At 33.8% G+C, this 23,924-nt stretch overlaps 1 protein-coding gene across 1 annotated transcript in view; it reads left to right on the top strand.

Annotated features, from left to right (window-relative positions):
- The window catches only part of LOC128559346 (uncharacterized), a 57,034-nt gene that overhangs the window by 21,235 nt on the left and 11,875 nt on the right, over positions 1-23,924 (top strand). Inside the window, exons 2-4 of the mRNA XM_053550667.1 lie at positions 15,651-15,700; positions 16,766-16,892; positions 21,896-22,009. Of these exons, the coding sequence (XP_053406642.1) occupies positions 15,652-15,700; positions 16,766-16,892; positions 21,896-22,009 (290 nt within the window). The 5' untranslated portion in view covers position 15,651. The remainder of the gene's footprint in view (positions 1-15,650; positions 15,701-16,765; positions 16,893-21,895; positions 22,010-23,924) is intronic.

Below are 23,924 nucleotides of genomic sequence, written 5' to 3'. Positions count from 1 at the left end.
CATGATGACTCTGTAGCGCTCACCTGTTAAACTCGGCCTATGAATTATCATGATAAAACATTCTGACCAAGTATCATGAAGGTAGAGTCATAAATACAGTGTTTGTCAGCTTTTCGTTTGAATTGAGTGGGGATCTAGATTCTGAACCCACATGACCAAGTTTCGAACTTGGCATACGAATCAACAAGATAGAGATATGGCCTCTAGAGAGTTAACAAACTTTTCCTTTCTTTTGAGTGGGCGACCTAGTTTTTGATCCCACATTACCCAGTTTGGAAATTTACCTAGGAATGATAAAGATTCTGACCAAGTTTCATAAATGAATAGGGTCATAAATATGGCCTTAAGAGTGTTAACAAGCTTTTCCTTTGATTTGACCGGGTGACCTAGATTTTCAGCCTATATAATCCGGTTTCAAACTTGGCCTAGGAATCATCAATATAAACATTTTGACCAAGTTTCGTTGAAATAGGATCATAAAGTGGTATATAATGTGTTAACAATCTTTTCCTTTGACTTGACCTGGTGACATAGTTGTCGACACTACATGACCCAGTTTCAATGTTGGCCCAGGAATCATCAAGATAAATATTCTAAACAAGTCTGTATTTGATCAAAGCATAAATGAAACCTCTATATGGGTGTGAAAGGGCCAAAGTAGAAAATTAAGCCCCATTCGGGGGCGGTAACTTTAGAACCCATGAAGGAATCTTGTCGGTTTTCGAAAGGAACCGAGATCCTATTGTAATTTAAGATGTTTGCAAGAATGGTAAAACTCGAATGTAAATGTCACTTCTATCGAGTTCACAATGTAAAAATTAACAAATCTTGACTATTTCGGGGTTCAGTCAGGGGTGGTAACTGCGGAACCTATGACTGGATCCAAAATTGTTGCTAAAGATATTTTGCAAGTATGTATAAAATCAAACCGTAAAAAAAGTTTCTATATGCTGCAAAATCCAAACTAGCAATTTTGGCCCTTTAAGGGACCATAACTGTAGAACCCCTGAGGAAATCTGACCAGTTTTCAAAAAGAAACGATATAGTATGCCGATACAAGTTATGTGTAAGTTTGATAAAAATCCATAGCAAAATATGGTCTCTATCGTGTTCACAAGCCAAAATAGAAAATTTTAGTCTTTTAAAGGGCCATTACTTTGGAACCCATGATGGGATCTGGCCAGTTTTCAAAAGGAACAGAGATATTATGTCAATACAAGTTGTGTGCAAGTGTGATTAAAATTGATTGCAAATTGTGTTCACAGGCAATTGTGAACGGACGACGGACGGACGGACGACGGACGAAATGCTATCACAAAAAGCTAACCTTGTCACTAAGTGACAGGTGAGCTAAAATTCAAGATGTTTTCTACTTTCAATATAATTGGAAGTTAAATATACGTGGTATTTGAAGTCGAAACTGATGTGACGATTTCAATATTTAATTGCGAAAGCAGCCGACAATGATATAATGTACATACGCTTTAGGACTACCCAAGGCATTTAAAGGTACTTTTTCTTTTCACTTTATTTTCCATGTAATTATTATTTGCGAAAGAATTTTGTTTGAATCTTTGGGCGGATGTATATGCTCTTATACTATTTAAAATTTAAATGCATTTCATTCCATATACCGAAACTTAGAGGTAAATTTCGCATATGGGTTATGATCAGTCAATAATTAAATACAAAAAAAAAACTCCTGCTCACAATACAAAGGCAATGTTTTGTTTTTCTCCAACACTCATAAAACCCATTCAGACTGTCTTGTTTGCTTAGGGTCTAAAACATTCTAACATAAAACTGCTGTTCTTGTCACTTTTCGGGAGTGTTTTAGCAAGAGAAAAACGTGTGTTAAGAGGGAGATTCTCGCGCTCACGTGCTGTTATAACAACTTTTTATATATGCGCGTTCCGTGGCAAAGCGTAAACGTATTTACAGCACAAAAACAGATAATTCAAATATAAATGAAGTCCTCGTTACCTCGCTACCTAATTATCATTCTTTACATAAGTTGCTGACCCTTAGTTTATCCTATTGACCGGTCAACACTAAACTTTGGCTGGCTATACATGTAGTCAAAACTTGAAGAAAAATATATGGATATAACTATTTCTAATGTCATGTAATATTTCTAATGTCAAAAGCTTACAAGCGTTCGAACCAAAGGTAATAATTGTGACAGGCGAGCGGTTGTTTAGATATCGGTCGTTCACATTTTGTGTTCGAGAGTTCGGACCCCACTGGGGTCACAACAACACCTTCTAATATTGCACCAGTACTGGCTTTCCCAAGAAGCGAACTTAAGGGTAGTTCAAACAATCAGGATTTTTTTTAAAAAAGAAACCTAGGAGAGGTCCAGTGTTGTTCTCGGAGACATAGATATATGATAGGTTGTGCTATAGACGAAAAACAGTTTCCCTGTTGCAGGTCACTATGTCTATGACCTAATGACCTCAAAATCAATAAGTCATCTTCAGGTTATGAGCAACCTCCGCCAATCCGAGGACTGTAGGCCAAATTTTCTAGTTACTGAATTTCATTTAAAAATGTTCACAAGCTACCACTGCAATAATTGTACATTGAACTTGGCCTTGGTGAAGATGCCAAATTAGCATATAACCATTTTTACGATAATCTCACCTGACAGACTTGTTTGTCAATTGCCCCGATCGTTTGGTCCCAAGAGAATAGCTTCCGAGAAGCTCTAGAAAAGCTTAGAAGAAAATCCCAATCGAACAGACGTCTGTCGGATGTAACACAATATATTATTCTTTTATTAAATGTATTTTTTTTGAGATTTTTTATTGTTAATGTGCTATTCGAAAAAGAAATTCTTAATATTTCAATTGTTCTAATTTATTACTCAGTTTGTAAGGCTGACATGTCGAATTGCCGGCTTGTTTAGATCACGTGATTAACTTCTCCGATAATCGGATAGAAGACACAAAAGCTCGGAAGAACACAGATCTTCCAAACGGGACAAACGAACCATTCAGTTAAACAATAAATTAATTTAATTGAACGAAATACATTTTAACGTGATTCTGTTGATATGCATGTCTTTGAATACTACGAACAAATAATAGCATATCTTTGTTAATAACTGAACTGTTCCCAACATTTTGTAACAATAGTATTACACCATATCTCTTAATTTTGAACAAACAATTATTTTCATCTTAGAGGATTTCAAAACTCACCGAAAGTTAAATATAACGCCATAAAATTAGTAGATTAGTCTAAATCCTGCTGGTTTGAAGCCAACACTATGCTCAAATAAGTTTTCATCACAGTCGAGTTAAAATAAAAGTTTAAAACCAGTAATTTTGACTATGAACGGACAAATCAGATATTTCATTGTAAGAGAGAGAGAAAGAGAGAGAGAGAGAGAGAGAGAGAGAGAGAGAGAGAGAGAGGGGAGGGGGGTAATTAATTCTTGTTGTGATAATTTTAGATTATTCTTATCTAACATAGAAAAAAATAAAGAAACAACAAATTACTTGTCAACTTTTCTAGATGTTTGCTGTATGCAAGAATAAGAAAACCAACCAAACATAGGAGAATCGTGTTTTTAATCTATAAATAAATTTTGTGTTCATGTAAAGTGGGTAATTTTCAGTATACATTTTATATCCTTTATACGCAATTAACGACCGTGAAGAGTCTTTTTACAAGGCAAAATTACATCGAGTTGGATGGATATATAAACGAAAGGGAATTTAACCGTAAAATTAAGTCAGTACTGTATACTATTACCTTCGCAATATGCGTTATATTTAGTTATCTGTTTCACACGTATGGGATTAACACTGTGCATTCTGATTTTAAAAAAAAAAAACAGTTTATAGGGGAAAATAAACAAGAATATTTCATAGCAGTTGAAAGGATTATATAGAAAGAGGTAAGAATAAATACAGAAGAAATTATTAATTGTTTCCAATGTAGCATACTTAGCATATTTAATATTTTATGTATTATTTTATATGGTTTATATTTTGTCATTTTTTTTTTTCTAATATTTTCGTACATCCTGTTTGATACGGACAGCTGTTGTTATCATTTTAGTTGGGGAAAAATATTAATGTCTTATAGTCAAACAGGTGACTTAAATGAAATATAAAATTACTCCTAACTTTCTAGAATTATGCTGAGGAGATTCACTCTATGTTAAATAAGCATATATGAAAACAACGTGAACTAAATGACGCCAGCAATATTTCTTTCAGATAAAATAGCCAACTGGTCTTTACTGTAAACAGTATGTACATTTAGGATGTTACCCTAATGGAATGTTTTTAAATTATATGTTATAAAGATTTTAGAAAAAAAGTTTAAACGAAGTATCAAACAACTTTCGATGTGTAATTATATTTATTTTAATTTCACATCATGTTTCCCTTTATACGAATTGCCAATACTAGTGTACTTAAAATGTTTACCTTTTTGCCACCTTGCCATTCATAATTTTCATAAGTGTACGCCCTTCAGATGAGAATATGACGTTTATTGTGTATTATAATTGCTACCCAATCTCACGATATACCACAGCGATTCACTAATTTTGGGTGAGACAAATTTCTGTCTACTTCTTCTTCTTAATAAGATCCTTTGAAATTACAGACCGCACCAAGCACACGTCAACATAATTTAAAAAGGTTTCAAAGGGCGTATTGCATCAAAATGTATGTGTAAGTCAATATTTTAAAGCTTGTAATTGTCAATGCTTTAAGATGATTTAGTTAATGCTAAACGAAATCTATTTTAAAGGGTTTTATTTATGGAACGCCACAGCTGTCTTATATCGGGACATTTGATATTTTCATGTCAGAGCGCGATGTTAATTTGTCAGAAAAGTGTCTTATTGTGTTACTTTTTTAGGTTAAAATGTTCTGTTTTTATGTCAGTGTGGCGTTATCTTATCGGAATAGTGCCTTAATATGTTAACTAACCATGTTATCTTGTCAATGTGTGGTGCTAACTTGTCGAACAGCGTTTTTTTTTTGTTTTGTTTTTTATTTATTTATTTATTTATTTATTTATTTATTTTAAAAAGCTATGTTACCATGTCAAACTGTGACGTTAACTTGACCAAACCGTGTTTTGTCATGCTAACTAACCATGTGATCATGTCAAAATATGATCTTGTTTGTAAACAAATCTGTGTTATCTTGTTAAGGTACCGTGTGATTTTGTCTACGAGCTTGCTTTAATGTTTAAAGGCAATGTTATAGTCCTGTTTGGCGCCATATAACCTATACTGTGTTGGTTCGCCATAAAACCCAAATAAATAAATAAATAAATAAAAGCAATGTTATGTTGTCAAAGTATTGTCGTGTTAACTTGTCAGAAAAGTGTGTTATTATGTAAAATTCTATGTAATCATGTCAAAGTGCGATGTTGAAATATTCACATTTTTTTTTATCCAGGCATGTTATCATGTCAAATTATTGCTAATAAATGATACTGAAAAGCTATGACATCTTGTCTAAGTAGCCCAGTCGGCATAGATTTATTTTGTAGAGCGGGTTCTGTCAATGCCAGATAGACAACTGAAAACAAGTAAATATAATTATCCTAAATTTTTGCCAGATTTTATATGTAAAAAAATCATTATTTTGTTAAAATTCTTGCCAAATTAGAACAAGACTTAGGAAGTGTTTTTTTTATAGTATAACCGTTAGAATTTGACCACTGCAGCGTCGTTAAAAGACACATAAACGTTATGTAACGTTACCATGATTTGTTTATTTTAAGATGGCTAGTCATGATTCGACTTGGAAACCTATAAACATGCACTTATAAGACATAAATTGAATATTTCAATCTAAAATTATAACATTACGCATTTCCTGACCGAAAAAAACTGCAGTATTTCAAAATATTTTCATTGAAAAGGGTGTATCTTTTGAATTACTAGAAGTTCTTGACGTTTATTTCAATACTCGATTGTATTTTGTTTTCGAACTCGTCTTCTCTTTATGAAATCGTCTGCTGTTTGGGAAAACGTATGCTGACGGAAATGATGTCACTAACGTGTTCCAGTACGAGAATAAAAAGAAATGGAGACTGAAGCCGAAGTTAGTTTCGATAGATACTGATAATTCAGAAATGCTTCATTTTTACGTCATAACGCTAAAAACATTAAGTTTTTTTAAAAGATTGAGTGTCGGGAGTGATAATGAAACGGATACACGCGAGCACACACATCCCTAGGTCATATATTTTATTATTTCGTTTCTTACTTCTCCAGCCTAGTAACATCTGACCAAAAGATTAGTTGTAATGAACTCTTTTGAATAAATTCTTTTTACAATAGGTTAAAACGGGTTTGTCTTGATCAAGAGACATACAAATGTACGAAAATCGAGGTTAGGGGTAGAATAATGTAATTCAGCGAATCGGTAATGGGGTGACGATTTTGTCGCATTATCATATACTGAATATAAACTAAACATTTAAATTAGAGTTCTATACTGAAAAAAATATTCGCCCAATGTTGTTTTAAAGGCAGTTTTGATTTAATTATACTAAAAAAAAATTAGTGGAGTTTATCTTAAAAAAGAGGCGATACATAAAAATGCCCAATCTTATGATACGTAGGTGTACTTTATGTAGTTTTTTTTTTTTTTTTTTTTTTTTTTTTGTCAAATTCTATCGTTTGGGTTTTACATGAGAGAACATTAACGCAATTTTTTTCCACAACTCAACATCTTATTTGTCACACTGACATCACTTTAACGTGAATATCGACTTTAACGTTAAACTGATCTCTTCAAATTATATACCATTTCAAAGACATTTTACGGAAACCTTTTGACGGACGTGAAATCATGATTCATAAAAAATGGACTTCAATGGTCGTGTATGAAGGTTTGCAGAGAAAAAGTTACAGAACTATCTTCACAGTGCGTCTGATGTCACAATTTTGATCATTGACATAAAAAGTATTTAATGGAAATATGCTTAAATACAAAGAAATGACGGGATCGTCATAGCTTTTTCATTGCAGGGCTACAACTGACGTTTTCGCCAAGATTTATATTTACATCTTACATTTTTTGTCGGGAATTAATGACATGACATCTAAAGCTTGATTTGTTTTAAGCGTTTTAGGTTTAATCACAAAAATACCCTTCTGTAAACAGGAAGTTATTTCAGTCGCATGCTAAATTTAAAAAAGCAAAACGCCTTTAGCACACCAGCTGTTATTATAACGAGGCCATCTTGATAAGTAAGAATTATACTAAATATAATATCATATGGAGGATATTGCATGAGTGCCTTTTTTTATATTGAATTTATTAATAAAATAATTAAATGCGAGGCTTTGTCGTGCATTTCATTAATTCTGTTCTACAAGTTGAATAAATTATATGCGGAAGACACAAATGTAATATTATTTTTATCATATTTAAGCTTTTCCTGTTGAAACATCAACATTTTTTTCTTTCTTTTTGTATATAGATCAACCTCTTTTAATATACAAATAAATATTACACTATCAAATTTAAGTTATAACTTGACATGTGATAAATAAAATTTCATACGAAACCTACAGTAAAGTGATACAATTTTATAAAGCAGTAAAGATATATTTGGATTTCAATATACACCTGTTCAAATTAAGGTGTATATGTTTTTGCGAAAGAAACGTAACTGGTGCGTGATAATTATTCATGAATTTTATAAGTGATATTGAATGATGTAAATAATGTGTGGTGATGTTTTCGTTCACGGTATTAGCATAGAAGCGACCGTATGATAGGTTTGAAAGGGATAAGTGGGTGCTGAAGAACTATGAATATTTTTGGCTTAGAGCTATATTTTGTTTTCGGTGATTTTGCCTCCCAAAATGTAGTCTAGTCTCTACTACAAGAAGCCGAGAAGCACAGTATAACCCAGTGGCAGGATGTAAGGAGTCTACCGATTGGTCACACCTACATGCTTCGATCCAACGGGTGTTTGCGTTTCACGACAGTCTACATTAATTCGAGGGCGTTTCACGATCAATAATATGATAACAAAATAGAAATCAATTAAACATATTAAGATTTTGTTGAAAATGAAAATCATTTAATTTCTGGCTTTACATATTTTAGTTATTTTTAATTACTTATTTAAAGAATTTAAGGACATTTATACCTGTCCACACCAACGAAATAATGTAATCTTCCAAATCAGTATCTCAGAGGAAAATTTGCGTTGTGGCTGAATCCATTAGTGTTTAAAGGGGTATCTGGTATACATGTTTTCACCGCTTAGTCATATTTGCGAAAGAGACAGAGAAGTCGACTACTTCCGGTTCCGTTGGATTTAAATAGTAACAAAGAAAACCCTTCATTTGTACTACGAACAGAACAAGTGGACGTTGTTTTATGCGATACTTGCAGTCTGTTCGGTTTCTTGGGGATGGAGTGTTGGAAATTTCAACAGACTCAGTCAAAATGAATCTGCTATTGTTTTACGTAGTTGATTTATCAGAATCGGTTGATATTGTTGTTAAATAGATCGTAGCGTCCATCATACGTTGTGTTTTTTATTAAGATAAATACGTTAATTAACACAGCAACTAACTTTTACATAATACTACAATGTATTTTCATGTTTTATCGCAAATAAGTTACAAATGAAAATACATCTACTGTCTAATATATTTTTGGGAATTTAGCCTGAGCAACTAGAACAGCTAGAGTAGCCAGACGGGTTGAAGGTTAGGGTTAGTTCTCAGCTACTCTGACTACTCTGCCTGCTCTAGCTAAGTTCAGGCATGCGTCTAATATCTGTATAGCAGTATGCTTTAACCTTAGGTATGTTTATACTGCTATTTGTGTCGGGTGTGTGAGGCTGGATTGATTTTCTATTACTACTATGTCGATAGTTACGTTGCACACTTTGAATGGGGCTTTTATTAAGGTTTAAATAAGGTCTTTTGAAACCACCCCTCGGGTGAATTTTTGTTTTAGATTTTTACGTCGCATAGGCCTTGGTCTATCATAAAGAATACACCAAATTGTTCATAATAAATAGAAGAAACTATTAAGACAAGTTATTTCCTTTTGGACAACACATTTTGTCTTATATCATATGTGCTTTGACTGTTCATGTTCTATTTTGTAGAAGATATCAAACTTCCTTTTCAAACGTATTTTTGTCATTACTTTTCTTATCATTGTGCCACCAACATGTTTGTTCAGGTACTCCGGGGGTTGAAAGTGTTACAAACCATATACATTTCAAAAAACAAACATTGCAAAATGAAAGTGAAACTAGAGCTGTCAAATTGACAAAAACTGCAGTATTTCACCAAATATCAAAGTAAACTATTTTTCATTTCCCGGAGTACCTAGATAAGTATGTAAGACACAAAACAAAAACAAATTTAGAGAAAAAAAATGTTTGAAAAAAAAGTTTGATATTTTGTACAAAATATAATGTGGACAGTTGAAGAACATGTTTCGTAAGACAAAATACATATTACCAAACAAGGTGACCTCTATATAAAGTATTTTCTACTTCTTCTGAACAACTCCGTATATACATGTATATGTTATGAATATTATGGGTCTGTCGGGTATAATTTCCAAAATGATTTACCCAAGGGGTGGTGAAACACTTTGCATGAACCTTAACATCTGGTTTCATCCTGCCGATCCAAGTACCAGTAAAGATGCAGATATTACGATTGAATTAAGTAGATAGCTTCTGGAATATTGCTTAAAAACCTGAATCTGTGTTGTATCAGTCAAACATTAATTTATGGGTAGTTTCAATGAAACACTACATGTCAATGTTCCTTACACGTACAAACGTTATGATAAACAATTTAAAAAGAATCTATAAGTCATGTTTAATTAATTGCATTATCAATGTTTCGTACAATTCAAATAGCATTTTTATAATTGAATTCGTTTTTGTTCATGTAGACTCGAACATTTAAACGTATAAAAGTTGCCAAAGTAAAATAATTCATTAGTGTGCAAAATAGTTCATTATATCATGATAACATTATATCTATTAAAATCCAGTATCCCTTCATGTTTAGTTGAAATAACCCCTAGGATTATAACATTAAGGTAACAGACCCGTAATGAAAATCGGTAATGTCTGGGCGATATACGATTTCGGCATCCTTCAGCTATTTCAGAAAATTATTTTTCATCACAACCGGAGAATGCCGAAATTGCATACGGAGAATACGTAAATGAACGGAAATTGCCGATTGTTATTCCGGGCTAACTACCTTTAGTCGAACGAATATACTTTAAGACTGTAAAATACTTTAGTCACCAGGAGTGTCAATATAGCAATTTAAAAATGTTGCTATATACAATGTAAGCTTTCATGTTTTGCAAAGTGTTTTGAAATGTTAATTCGGTTACCTAATATTGTATTTCTAAACTCATTATATTTCAAAATATATATGCATGTCTTTCATAATTCATTCATAACTGATTAGAAATACATTAGGTTCAAATCTCCATTCAAATTAGTATTTTCAATAAACAGTTAATTTTCTATTATTTAAAAATGCAAGTGCAGTATGACTTATATTATGATTATGAAAAGCGCACCTTTCAACCTTTTTATAACTCTCAGATGACGCATTTAAACTTTTTAGCCCTGCTATAATGTAACACTTTCCACGAACAGTATATTCTATGTTTACCTTTCTTGAATTACATATATCGTGACAACAGATGTCGGGTTTCCCTCCTTTTTGACAATAACCATATATTTCCTTTAATAATGCAAAAAGTACGTACACTTTTTACAATGAATAACTATGTTCAGTCAGTTTTAATTCTGTGAAAGATAGTTTATCACATTTGAGCTATCTTGAATACAGTGTGCCCCAGGGCAGTTGCCTTGGTCTGTGGCTGTATCTCACCTATGCTGGAACTCTTTTTGATGTCATTACAAAATCCATATCAGTCTACGGTTTTGCTGATGATAATAAAGAAAATAAAAGGTTTCGTTCTACATCTGTTTCCATAGAACCATAAGCGGTCGGAGATCTTGAAAGGTGTGCAGTTATAATAAATGACTGGATGAATAGAAACAAACTGAAAATGAACACTTCCAAAACTGAATTTATTATGTTTAGAAGCAGATCTTAATCGAACAAATGTTTTACAAATTCCATTCACAATGCTTGTGATGATGTCAAACGTGAAAGCGCAATAAGATATCTAGCGCATTTCTTGACGAAATATTGAACATTAAAGATCATGTAAATCTAAACATTGCTCATCCATTAGTTCTCCTCAATCACTGATTCATGTGAGGAATTTGGAAGTTACTTGCGGAGAACAGGGTTGTACTGGCTTAAAATCCGGTTAACTGCCCGCCGCTACTTTACTGAAATACTGCTGAAAAACGGCGTTAAACTCAAAACAAACAAACAAACTTCCATTGTTTCATCCAAAGAACCCGTTGCAAGTGATAGATAAAAGTTGTTACTTCTGCTATTCCTTCGGTACTTACACGGACACAAAAACTGTTAAAGATCTAGACGTATCAAATCGTTAGATGTACCTATTTTTATTGTCCTACGATTATAGACTGTTCATTTATCTTCATAATTTGCCAAGATTTTTAATCATTGCAATCGGTAGCCTAAAATTTACTTTGGGTGCTCATTGATGTTCATTAAAATTCATACCGCCTCGATAGCCTAGTGGTAGAGCGTCCGCTTCGAGTGCGGGAGGTCGTGGGTTCGATCCCCGGCCGCGTCATACCAAAGACGTGAAAAATGGTACCAGTAGCTCCCTTGCTTGGCGCTCAGCATTAAGAGGGAAACTGGCCTCTTCTCTCATACCCTCGTGGCGATGGATTCCATCAGGAATGAGGTGTCGAGAGTGATTAATATAAGTTGTAGAACTTCCTTCACAATCGACCTAAAATAAATTCTGTATAAACTAAAATTAGGACGATTTACAACTAAAGAACTGCTTTCCTAAATGATACTTTTACGCTGTCGTAACGATTTTTGTTTGATTACATAGACGTACCTAACATTATGTAATATAATTTTAATAAAATGTCATATTTATAACGCACTATTTCAAACATTTTTTGGAGTGTGATATTCATTTGCATGTAATGCATGTTTATACCTTTTAAATGGGTTCCACAGCTTTTCTTGATACCATTTAGCACTTTAAAATGAAATATGTTTTTTTTTTTTTTTCAATAATGAACAAGTTTGTATAATTGTTAAAAGTTGAAGCAAATCCGTCTCAATATTTTTGTTAATAAAGACGTTAATAAAGTATTTGACTTGACTTGACTTTGCACTAAAGTGGTCTGGGTATTGTAACAGCAATTTCGTCATACATTGTCAACGTTTTATTGCATGGTAGGAAAATTGAGAGGAACAAAGCATTTTGTTGCTGTTTTAAAAGATTTATTTCTAATAATTTTACATCTTTTAAATTGAAGAAGGTAATTTTTGATTGACCTGAAACAAAAGCATAAGCAGCTACATACCTCATATACATGTATCCAGATATTTGAAATCTTTGACGTCAACAAATTCCAGTAATGTGCCAGATTTGTGAAGGAATTTTAACATCTTGTAAACCTCTTACATTTATACAGTCAGTTAGTAATTATCGCTTTAAATCTGGACTTACCTAGAACTTATAAATTCAACAACAAGATATAATGAAATACATATATCCCTTTTTAGTTGAAATACTGGTTTATAAGAAAGAAAATATCAATATTTTGAGTTTGAATATACTTGTATGACATTTTAAATATTACACTCAACATTGTATCTAAATGTGATCATGGTCATATTAGTAATGGATCCAGACTGATTTTTGAGGACTTTAAAATGTTTTCTAAAATTGTACAGTATTTATGTTTAGACGACCTTTCAGCAATCATATATTTAAAAAGCTGACAGGAAAAAATTGTTAACAAAAGAAATTACAGAAAATTAAATTTGAAAGGACGTGTGGTGTATTTCGACTTCCAAGTGAAATGAGAACGAGGCCTCCGCAACCACAGTATTTCAACCAAATAAATCATATTTACAGGTTTTTTCTTTTGTTCTTTCATATTGCTTTAGTTGATCTAGTGTTGCACGCTTTCAAGTTATAGATCTGCGAAACAACAAAATCTTCACCTATCTCGAATAAATAAAAAGAAAACTTTCGTCTGTGACTAACAGTGCACACTTTCGGTTGCTTAAGTCCGCTAAAATGCACGATTACCATAACAAATGACAATGTGAAGTATGCAAACAATCGAACTCGGTTGAGCCCTGTCACCTCTGGAATGTTGCACCTTTACGTTACGTCTTAATCATGCGGGTTCTGGATATTATACAACAGGGTCATTCAGTTTTAACGTTGCAACTGCTGTTGCAATGTAAATATTGAGATATATCATCAACCACTTTTTAGAATAAAAGTTTGATTGTCTACTTGGCAAAGTCATTTTACGTCACTAGAAAAATACGTCACGATATCAGGTGTCGGGTTGAACGGTCAGTAGGAGTAACATAGGTGTACACATTTCCTTAGACAGACAGCTAAACATTACAACACTTCGTAGCACTTGGCAAGATAAAGTGAAGCTGTCTATTAGCATGAGCGCCGTAATAAGATAAACAAGTAAAACATTCTAAGAGCCATGTATACAAATACCCTCCATAGAAAATTACACACGTCCTCACAAACCATGCACGCATATACATAAAAAACTCTTTAATAGAATGATAATATATATGAGATACAAAGACGTAAACAACAGGGTCATGATGACCGTGGATTGCTCACCTGAGTAATATGAGCTACATGTTTCAAATGTCAAACTGATGATAAAATATTAAGAAAGTCAGTAGGTCACATTCATGGTCAATGAAATTCAGTTTTACGATTTGTGTGCAAAACTGTGTATGTCATCAAAATTTCAAGGCTGTATCTTAAAAAAAACACAAGAAAATAGGTCAGTAGATCAAGGTCACAGTCAAGTGACATCATATTACTTGGGGTCATCAGGTAATTATAATTAAACAGTCTTGGAAAAAGGATCAGATGATTTTTTAAAGTATTTTTCCTATATAACTCACATAATAACTAAGTGACCCCAGAGCGGGGCCTCTTTTAACCCCAGGGGCATAATTTGAACAATTTTGGTAGAAGACTACTAGATAATGCATCATACCAAATATCAAAAGCCTTGGTCGTATGGTTTCAGACAAGAAGATTTTTAAAGCTTTTTCCTATATAAGTCTATATAAAACTTCGGACCCCCAGGGCAGGGCCTCTTTTCACCCAAGGAGTACAATTTGAACAATTTTGGTTGAGGACCATAAGACAATGCTACAAACCAAATATCAAAGGTCTAAGTGATGTGGTTTCAGACAAGAAGATTTTTAAACGTTTTTTCCTATATAAGCCATATTTTACCCTAGGGGGATAATTTGAACAATCTTGGTAGTGGACCACTAGATAATGCTACATACCAAATATCAAAGACCTAGGCCATGTGGTTTTGTACAAGAAGAATTTCAAAATTTTCCCTATATAAGTCTATATAAACCATGTGACCGCCGGGGCGGGGCCATATTTGACCCTAGGGGGATAATTTGAACAACCTTTGTAGAGGACCACTAGATGATGCTACATACCAAATATCAAAGCCCTAGGTCGTGTGGTTTTGTACAAGAAGATTTTCAAAGTTTTCCCTATATAAGTCTATATAAACCATGTGACCTAGTCTATATAAACCATGTGACCGTCGGGGCGGGGCCATATTTGACCCTAGGGGGATAATTTTAACAATCTTTGTAGAGGACCACTAGATGATGCTACATACCAAATATCAAAGCCCTAGGTCGTGTGGTTTTGTACAAGAAGATTTTCAAAGTTTTCTCTATATAAGTCTATATAAACCATGTGACCTCCGGGGCGAAGCCATATTTGACCCTAGGGGGATAATTTGAACAATCTTTGTAGAAGACCACTAGATGATGCTACATACCAAATATCAAAGCCCTAGGCCATGTGGTTTTATACAAGAAGATTTTCAAAGTTTTCCCTATCCAAGTCTATATAAACCATGTGACCCCCGGGGCGGGGCCTTATTTGACCCTAGGGGAATAATTTGAATAATTTTGGTAGAGGACCACTAGATGATGCTACACACCAGATATCAAAGCCCTATGCCCTGTGGTTTTGGACAAGAAGATTTTTAAAGTTTTTCCTTTCGGTTGCCATGGCAACCAGAGTTCTGCATGGAATTCAATTCTTTGAACAATTTTGAAAGGGGGCCACCCAAGGATCATTTCTGTGAAGCTTGGTATAATTCTGCCCAGTGGTTTTCAAGAAGAAGACTTTTTTAGAAAATGTTGACGGACACACGACGGACGACGGACATTGAGCGGTCACAAAAGCTCACCATGAGCCTTTGGCTCGAGTGAGCTAAAAACAGACATAGAAATACGTAGAGGCACGACCTGAAAACTACGACTGGGGAGTTTAGACCGCGGTTTATTCGCTCCAAACCTCGCTTTGACATCCTAGCTTTCCTCGAAAGACAGTGTACACGTATTTCATACACGCTATAAGCAACAGTACCCATACGATAAACAAAGAAACATGTCATTTTTACATTGCTTTTTAACTTTTCAGAATGCAGACGATGTATTTGCTATGGATCCTTCTCCATGTTATTATAGAAGGTAATTATAGCCAAGGTTGTTTTAAATCTAAATTTTTATGTAGAATATATTGTACTTTAATGAATTTGTTTGCTTTGTTTGGTCTAAGGTCTCATATGCACAATATAGGTCATGTGGTGACTGTGTAGTTGACTGTCCAGCTTACCACAGTTACCTATGTCAGTGTGCGGAATCACATGATCAAAATAATCTTTAAACCAAAGTAAATATAAAAATAAAATGGGGCATTATTTGCTGTAAATCTGAAATATAGCCTTATGGCATCTTTTTTTCGTTTTCTGAGCAGAAGAGTTCTGTAATTTACCGCCGTTTGAATTAAATGTTTGAAAGGAGCATTTGAATTCATATTAATCTCCCAAGACTAGATAAATTGCTACTGTTGTCTATCTGAAAACACATTTTATTGAAAATAAAACTGTTTCAAATGTTTTTGATGAGCGGCTTTCGATATACGTTTTTGCAATTGGCCTTGTGTACAATAAAGCGTGTCCTACTAAGGTTTAAAAAGCGTTTTAGAGACTTTTAAAGTAAGTAAAAAAACATCGAGGTTACTTTTAAAGACTCAACCCTATCATTATTCCGATTTCATTTCCTTTATTTCTTTTGAAAGTATGCTTGTCCGGTAACCTACACGACTACGAGTGACTACTCGTACAGCCGCGAATCCGATATTTCGTTTGTCCTCACTGCCAACTGACTGGGAATCATGTGTTTTTCATACCTGATTCAAGTTGAAATAAGGTGTGAAAATAAGTCATACCATCAAAATAAGTTTCATAAATCAAGTCATACATTTCACGTCAAACTGTGAGTATTTTAGGAAAGTGAATTACGGCTTTGAAATTGTATCCCCCGTTGCATGCTTTGATATCAGATAGTATTTTGTAAAGTCGCCCTGCTCTTATACTAACAAGATGTAATGTATATGTATTATGAAAAAAATCATTAACGGCACAGTTTGCACTGACGGCTCTTTGCGTAACAGAATAATGTATACCCAGGTGTATCCGACTGATTCCTTTATCGTTACTTTTTGCGACAGTTATCATGTGTCTTTTTTTGTAGTAGCAACAAATTCACCAACTTGGACTACGTCTTCTCCCGTCTCCATTGCTTCTACAGCCTGTAATGGTGCATCAACTGTAACAACACTTAACGCTGATTCAGGCGACAGTTCCACGGTTCTTTACAGGTAGCGGCGAATTTTCTAATATATGGTCTTGCATGTGATGTTAATCATCGTTAGGGTATTTTCAACAGCTTATAAGCAAACTGTGTGAATGTGATACCACTTATTTTACATGGATTTAAAGGTAATGTTAATGTATTTTAAATGCATGTAATTCAAAGTGCATACTTTGAGGATAGAGCATAGGATGTAATAAACAATTTTGTACGTATGATATCAAGAGAGGAATGCCGCTAGCGAGCACGCTAAACAACAAACAAATATTATGCTAGGGAATATGACACCACTTACTGTACATTATGTTCAAGGTATTTATATTGTTTTTAAAGCGTATTTAGGCCCAAATTCATATCTTGGGGATGAATAGGGTATATTATTCAATCTTCTACTTTAAGTCTTCTTGCAGAACGCCATTCAGAGCACTTTTGAATATCCCACAGACCCTCTTTCAGGGAATGTGACACCACTTTTCACACATCATCTTAAAGGTATTTACATTTTCTTTCAAACGCATTTACGCGGAAATTCCTATATCGGGGATAAATCAGGATTATTATTAAATCTTGTACCATATTTATTTTATTGTAAAACGTCGTTTGGAGCATTTTGAACAGCCAACAGATCGTCTTTCAGGGAATGTGACACCGCTTGCCATACATCATTTTACAGGTATTTATGTTGTCTTTCAGACGCATTGAGGCTCATGTTTCTACCATGGAGATAAATTAGGTATATCATTCAATCTTTTATCTTAAGACTTCTTGGGGAAAGCCATTTGGAATACTTTTGAACATCCCACAGACACTGTTTCATGAAATGTGACACCATTTGCATTACGTCATTTTAGAAGTGTTTTTATTGTCTCAGACGCGTTTAGACTCACGTTTCTATCTTTGGAATGGATAGGGAAAATGGTTCAATCTTGTACTTTAAGTATCGAGGAAGGAACGCCGTTCTGACTACATTAAACAGTCCACATATGCTTTCTCAGGGAAGCTGACATCATTTGCCATACATCATTTTAAATATATTTATATCTCCTTTCAAATATATAAAGGGCATATTTGCTATCTTGGGCATGAATATCGTAGATCATTCAATCATTCAGTCTTCTACATTACGTCTTCTTGGAGAACGCAGGTCGGAGCACTTCTGAAGATCCCACAGACCCTCTTCCAGGGAATGTGACACCACTTACCATACATCAGTTTAGAGGTATTTACATTGTATGTCGACCGCATTTATGTATTTATCTTGGGGATATATGGGTATTATATTCAATCTTTCGTCTTAAGTCTTCTTGGAAAGTGCCGTTTGGAGCGCTTTTGAACAGCATACAGATCATCTTTCAGGGAATGTGACGCCACTTGTTATACATCATTTTAAAGGTATCAATACTGTCTTTCAAATGTGTTAAAGTACAGGTTCCTATTTTGGGGATGAACGCGTTAGATATTTCAATAAAAACATATTTATGATGATGTACAGTAAGTGGTGTCATATTCCCTAACATAAGATAAAATATGTGTTGATTATCATGGTCGCTTAAGTAATGTTTCCCTTGATACGTAAAATGTTGTTTACTACACACTATCCATCCACAAAGTATGCACTTTGAAATACATGCATATACAAGATATTAAACTTATCTTTAAATCAATGTATTGTAAGTGATGTACACATTCCCTTACAGTTTGTCTGTAAGCTGTTGAAAATACCCTAAATGATTTACATCGCATTACGCCGTATATTAGAAAATTCGCCATTAAATACCCAATTTCTTTACCCTGAATCATTACTGTGCACTAGGGTATCCATTTTGTTACTGTTTGCCAGCTACATGTGCGCTCTATTGATTATCATGACGATGGTGTTATTTTCTCTCACTATCAAGTGATGTTTGCAAAGTACTCGCTGAACGGAATCCCGTGTTTGTTTAGGTCACACACCCCTAAATAGTATTCCCAATATATTCTATATGAAACTAACGTTCTTTAAAGAGCTGCCAAACATAGCTAGACCGATTTCAGAGAACAAATCCTTACCTCATTTTAAAAGAATTATGATAAAACTGACATAACATGAAGAGAGAAGTTGGAGTCAAATATATTCTAAGAGAGATTTCTCTTGTCACATTTTCTTTTTGTAAAATCACATCAAAATCACACTGCTATGACCTGGAAGTACTACTCATACTAAAATTGATTTTCGCTTCACCAAATACAACCTCCTCTCCTATTCTTTCTACCGAAATGTCAAAAACACATCCACAATGAAATTTAAACAAAAACCAGCTTTAATTTAGACCTCTGTGGCCATCCCATGTGAAGAAATAGTGTTCAAAAACCTATCCGCCATAGTTAGGCCTTTATAAACCGTGAAACTCTGATCAGAATCGTAGACAAATGCTTTTACTTTAAATTTATTAGGAAAACAACGATTTTCAACAGAATTCGATGGAAAATACATTGTTATAACATCAAACATGCGACATAAAGGTGGTTATAGGAAAAGTTTCAGTTGTTTTAAATCTCACACCACGATGTGTGGATTAGCCGCTTCAAGATGCCTTTATTGTGCTCTCACTACTCAGCCGAGTATTATGCAGCAGTTCAAATAACTTAGGGTCGGTATCTCAAACGTTGCTAAAGTTTAAATGTATTCTTAAAATGTAAGCCTTTATAACCTTCCTCATACTAAAGGTAAAGATCTACCAGTTCATAACAGTCTCGTGCTAGAAAACCGTATACTTCAAGATGAGTTCAGTATTTGTTACTATCAAACACCGGAGGAAGTGCTGATGTCATTTCTGGCTTTTGTCCCATATGTTTTAAGGATCTTATATGACAGCCTGTGTAAGACAGGGTTTTCCCAAACCCGAGGGTCCGCGTGAAATGGAATTATCCACGCTGTCCCGAGGGTTGGATAAACATCTGCCTTATTCAGGCAGTCATGTTAGATGGTTTTTCTTCCCTATCGCTGATATCATTGCAATATTTTCAAAGTTATTTTATTAAAGTATCGCTGATACACTATGACATCAGAATACGACGTCAAATTATGACGTCAAGATGCGCACGTGTAGCTTTTCTTTTAGCAAGGTAAAGATTGGATCTCCTACCAGGATAACCGTGTCTTTCCCCGCGTGGTAGGCAAGAAGTGCTCATTCGCAGTAACAACCCATGTACTATTTTGTATGGTGGCATATTTCTGCCACGAGATAACTAGTTAGCTATTACAATAATTTGTAAACTTTCCAGGAAATGTGTGCATTTTTTTTCTGAAATCATTTCAGCAATGATTAATATTTTCTAGATATTTTTCTTCATTTCCTGAAAATGTTTTAGCGCAAAACTTCTCGTTAATGCTTGGAACTGCCACGAGATGCTCGGTAAATTTCACAATAATATTTTAAAATTTCCAGCAAAGTTGTGCATTTTTCTGAAAACATTATCGCAATAAATTATTTTTTTCTCAATATGCTTTAATTTCCAGGAAACTTTAGGCTATTGCGATCAACTTTTCAGAAAAGTTTGAAACATCAAGATAATTTCTGAAAGTATTGAGAAAGCTTATCTAGCTACTAAATGGCAGTTGTGGGTACTAACACAAAAAGTATCGAGAAAATCAATAATATTTCCAGGAAACCTTCCACTATTGAGAAAATCTTTTCAGAAAACTTCGCTTTATCAAGATAATTTTTTAAGTATCGCGATATCTACCTAGCTATCTCATGGCAGAAATACGCCACCAGAATTTTGCAAGGACAGTTAAGAAGTTATTTAATCGACTTTGGTATATATACGTACCATTTAAACGAGGTGGAAATGAAGCTTCAAAATGAAAATGTTTTAATTATTGTCTTCCACCTTTGCTTTGTGTCCTCCAGGCTAATTTAAACATATTAAAGTTACAATGTAGTATTTCTGAACAAGGTTGTGAAATAACATATTCAATACATAATATGATGAAGAATACATCTCCTTACTACTCATTTTTTTATCTTCATGTCTGTATATCTTTCTGCTCGTTTTGATTTACATATGCAGTGCTTCATCGCGTATCTTTCGGATCATTCCTTAAATTATTCTATGTTTTATCGATGTTTTGTATACTGCATGGAATGGAAAATATACGGATTGTCATTAATAAATTTACGGAAGTCTGTCAGAAGACCAGGTCGCTTACACCAATTTATAAATTATATTTTATTCTAAAGATGTTGAATTCTATTCAGCCTACTTCCACTACCAAGTGGAAGGGATCTTAAGAACACTTTACAATTTGATACGCTTTCATTATAGTCATCTACTGTGCAAAACACTCAAAGGCTGAGTCTGCATTTCTTCATGCAATCTAAATGTGTCATACACATATATTTTGGGCAAGCTTTCATATCCACAAATGCGCACTGAGTTTTTCAGTGCATGTGTTTGTTAATCTTTGACAATAAGTCTCCACTGTTCCATTGCAATGGTATTAAACTGACGCAAAGAAGAAAAACTCGAAAGGGAATCTGAATTATCAAGAACATAACGGTGTCGTAATCATTTTATATCTATATAGAATGTATAATTTGTGTTTGTTATTTATTTTTGAAAGACAAAAGCAAAACGACAACATTTTACACCTCACTATCCTTATAGATTTGCTGGTTGTAATGACGCGACAGTAACACATTGTTCTGAAAGCATAAGAAAGACTACCTCAGATATTTTAAAGGGTTGATTTAACTACAGTTGAAAATCGTTATCTCGAATTCGTTTGTTACAGAATTTTTGCTATCTCAAAGACATTTTCATGTCCCGAATACACGTGCACAAAATACAATTGTTAAGTCGAATTTCGGTTATCTCAAAGTAAAACGCTCAATCCGTTGGAGTTTAAAATACCAAGTTTCAACTGTATAGCCATTTTCACGTAGGAATATTCCTGAAATAGATGCAAGAATATATTTGTTCATTCTAATTGTTTTAAATTGTATTTTGGAATACTTCTGTTTTCAGCATTGTATCTCAGACTCCCACTGATGGTGGATTCGCTATTACTGACCACTTTTCTGGAAATAAAATTCTGACGTGTACCCAAGCATCAGTGGCGTCCTACGTAGTCGTTCTCAGGTGAGAAAACTTATTTCGTAAAAAACTCATATTTTCGTTTTGCAAATCAACGCAGAATAAATACATGAAGTTCTCAATTACATACGCGCAGCATTTTTCAGGTGAGTAAATCCATTTAATTACTTTTCAGTTAGGTATTTAAAAATTATTACACATATGTGGAATCTTAATTGGGTTTTATTTCATGAAATCAAAACAAAAGGAATTAAAACATTCCAAGACACAGCCCCAATGAAATTTTATCCCTATGCAGTCAAAAGCATATATATAAAGAGTTTGTTTACACAAGCATGCGTGTACAGAGAATAGTTTATGTATGTCTTTTTATGTAAAATTGTATTAAACGAGTAAATAGAATGATAAAATCCAATTCGAGGCTTTTGTTCTTTCTGTTAATCGAGTTTGATCGATTATATGTGCAAATACACAAATGTAAATGTTTTTCCTGCTGAAGCATCGAAATACATTATTTCTTCAACTATTTTAGACCAAATGAGTTTGACCAGCTTCATAATGTTATAGCAATAGGGTAATACCAAATTATGGCTTCATTTCATTGCCGCGTCTGTTAGGTTGTAAAATCTATATCTATTTAACTGTATTGACAGCTAGGCACAGTTTACCTTTTAAGTCTTAAATGAGACTGAAATGTTATTATGTATGTATATTCATATCATATCTCTTTGCAATAGTAAAGAAAACACATAACATCTTCTCAAAACTTGTTATGCCAGTTCCTATTTTGGCTGTATCTTTCATATTCCTAGCATACCGTAGGCGTTTGTCCCCCAAATGACACGAAGTTTTCACGAAGGGCCTCGCGTCAGAAACAACTTTTAGCCTCGATTCAGATTGGCTTGTACCGATATTTTCATGAAAATACAGAACAATTTGATAAAATTTCTTTTTCTGTTGTTTAGACAACTTTCAAATTAGATATTATGTCCCAAACACTTTCTCATCGATGTGGGTTTGAGCCTCATCCGGGGCGTTGAACTTCATGTGAAGAATCAATCCAGCTGGCTTACGGACGGTCGGTGCCGCTGTAATACTTTATTTGTCTCTACCGGATTTTTACACATCAAACAATTTACAGATAAAAGAGGACGGTGTTGGTCTTTCACATCAGCTTTCTCGCACTATTTTTCTTTAGTTTTGGCAAAATAATGGCACCATTTTTCATAATAAAGAAGTCGATTTATAAAATATCTTATTAATAACTGTATTTTTGTGACTTTTAAGAGGAAGGCCTACAATGGTCGTAAAGCGCATGAAGTCATCGATCTTGCTGAAATTTTAGAAATTCATTTAAGCATATCCTACTTAACGTTTCCATCATTTAAATGAAATGTTTTAGAGATTTCTGATGTGGATTTTGTCTCATTATATATTTAAGACATTTTTGTTTTTGTTAAATACAAAATATTCCATGAATTTTAAAAAAAGGCACTACATATACAAGTTAATGATAAGAAGCGGGTTGTATTTTTGTAATTAAACTAACATGCTTTATATGATTTAGATAATTACATGTTAAATGTATTTGATTGATTTATTGTGAAAATTCCCTGCTTTTTAATAGTCCGTACAGCAAGTTACCGAAATCTCTACCAGCTATACTTGTTGTCTCCCCTGTTATTGATTTCCTGCCACAATTCTCCTTTCGCTCGTACAGTCAATTTACAATTATCAATGAACAAGCAGTGCTTATTCAACCTGTATCCATTCACACTGACAATCTAGATTATCATAAGATCTATCAATGATAAGGTATTCCAGCCCATGCTTACATCGTGGCAATTTTGATAAGTTCATGTAAGGTCAGGCAGGGTTCATCTTAAATATGAGCCACATTTGTATTTGTTTCTGATACATGTATATTTGTAGTTTGGCATTTGCTTTGTTACCAGTAGAG

This window comes from Mercenaria mercenaria, chromosome 9 (assembly GCF_021730395.1).
Source record: "Mercenaria mercenaria strain notata chromosome 9, MADL_Memer_1, whole genome shotgun sequence".
In the NCBI taxonomy this organism is placed as follows: Eukaryota; Metazoa; Mollusca; class Bivalvia; order Venerida; family Veneridae; genus Mercenaria; species Mercenaria mercenaria.
This window is presented reverse-complemented; position numbering and strand designations above follow the sequence as displayed.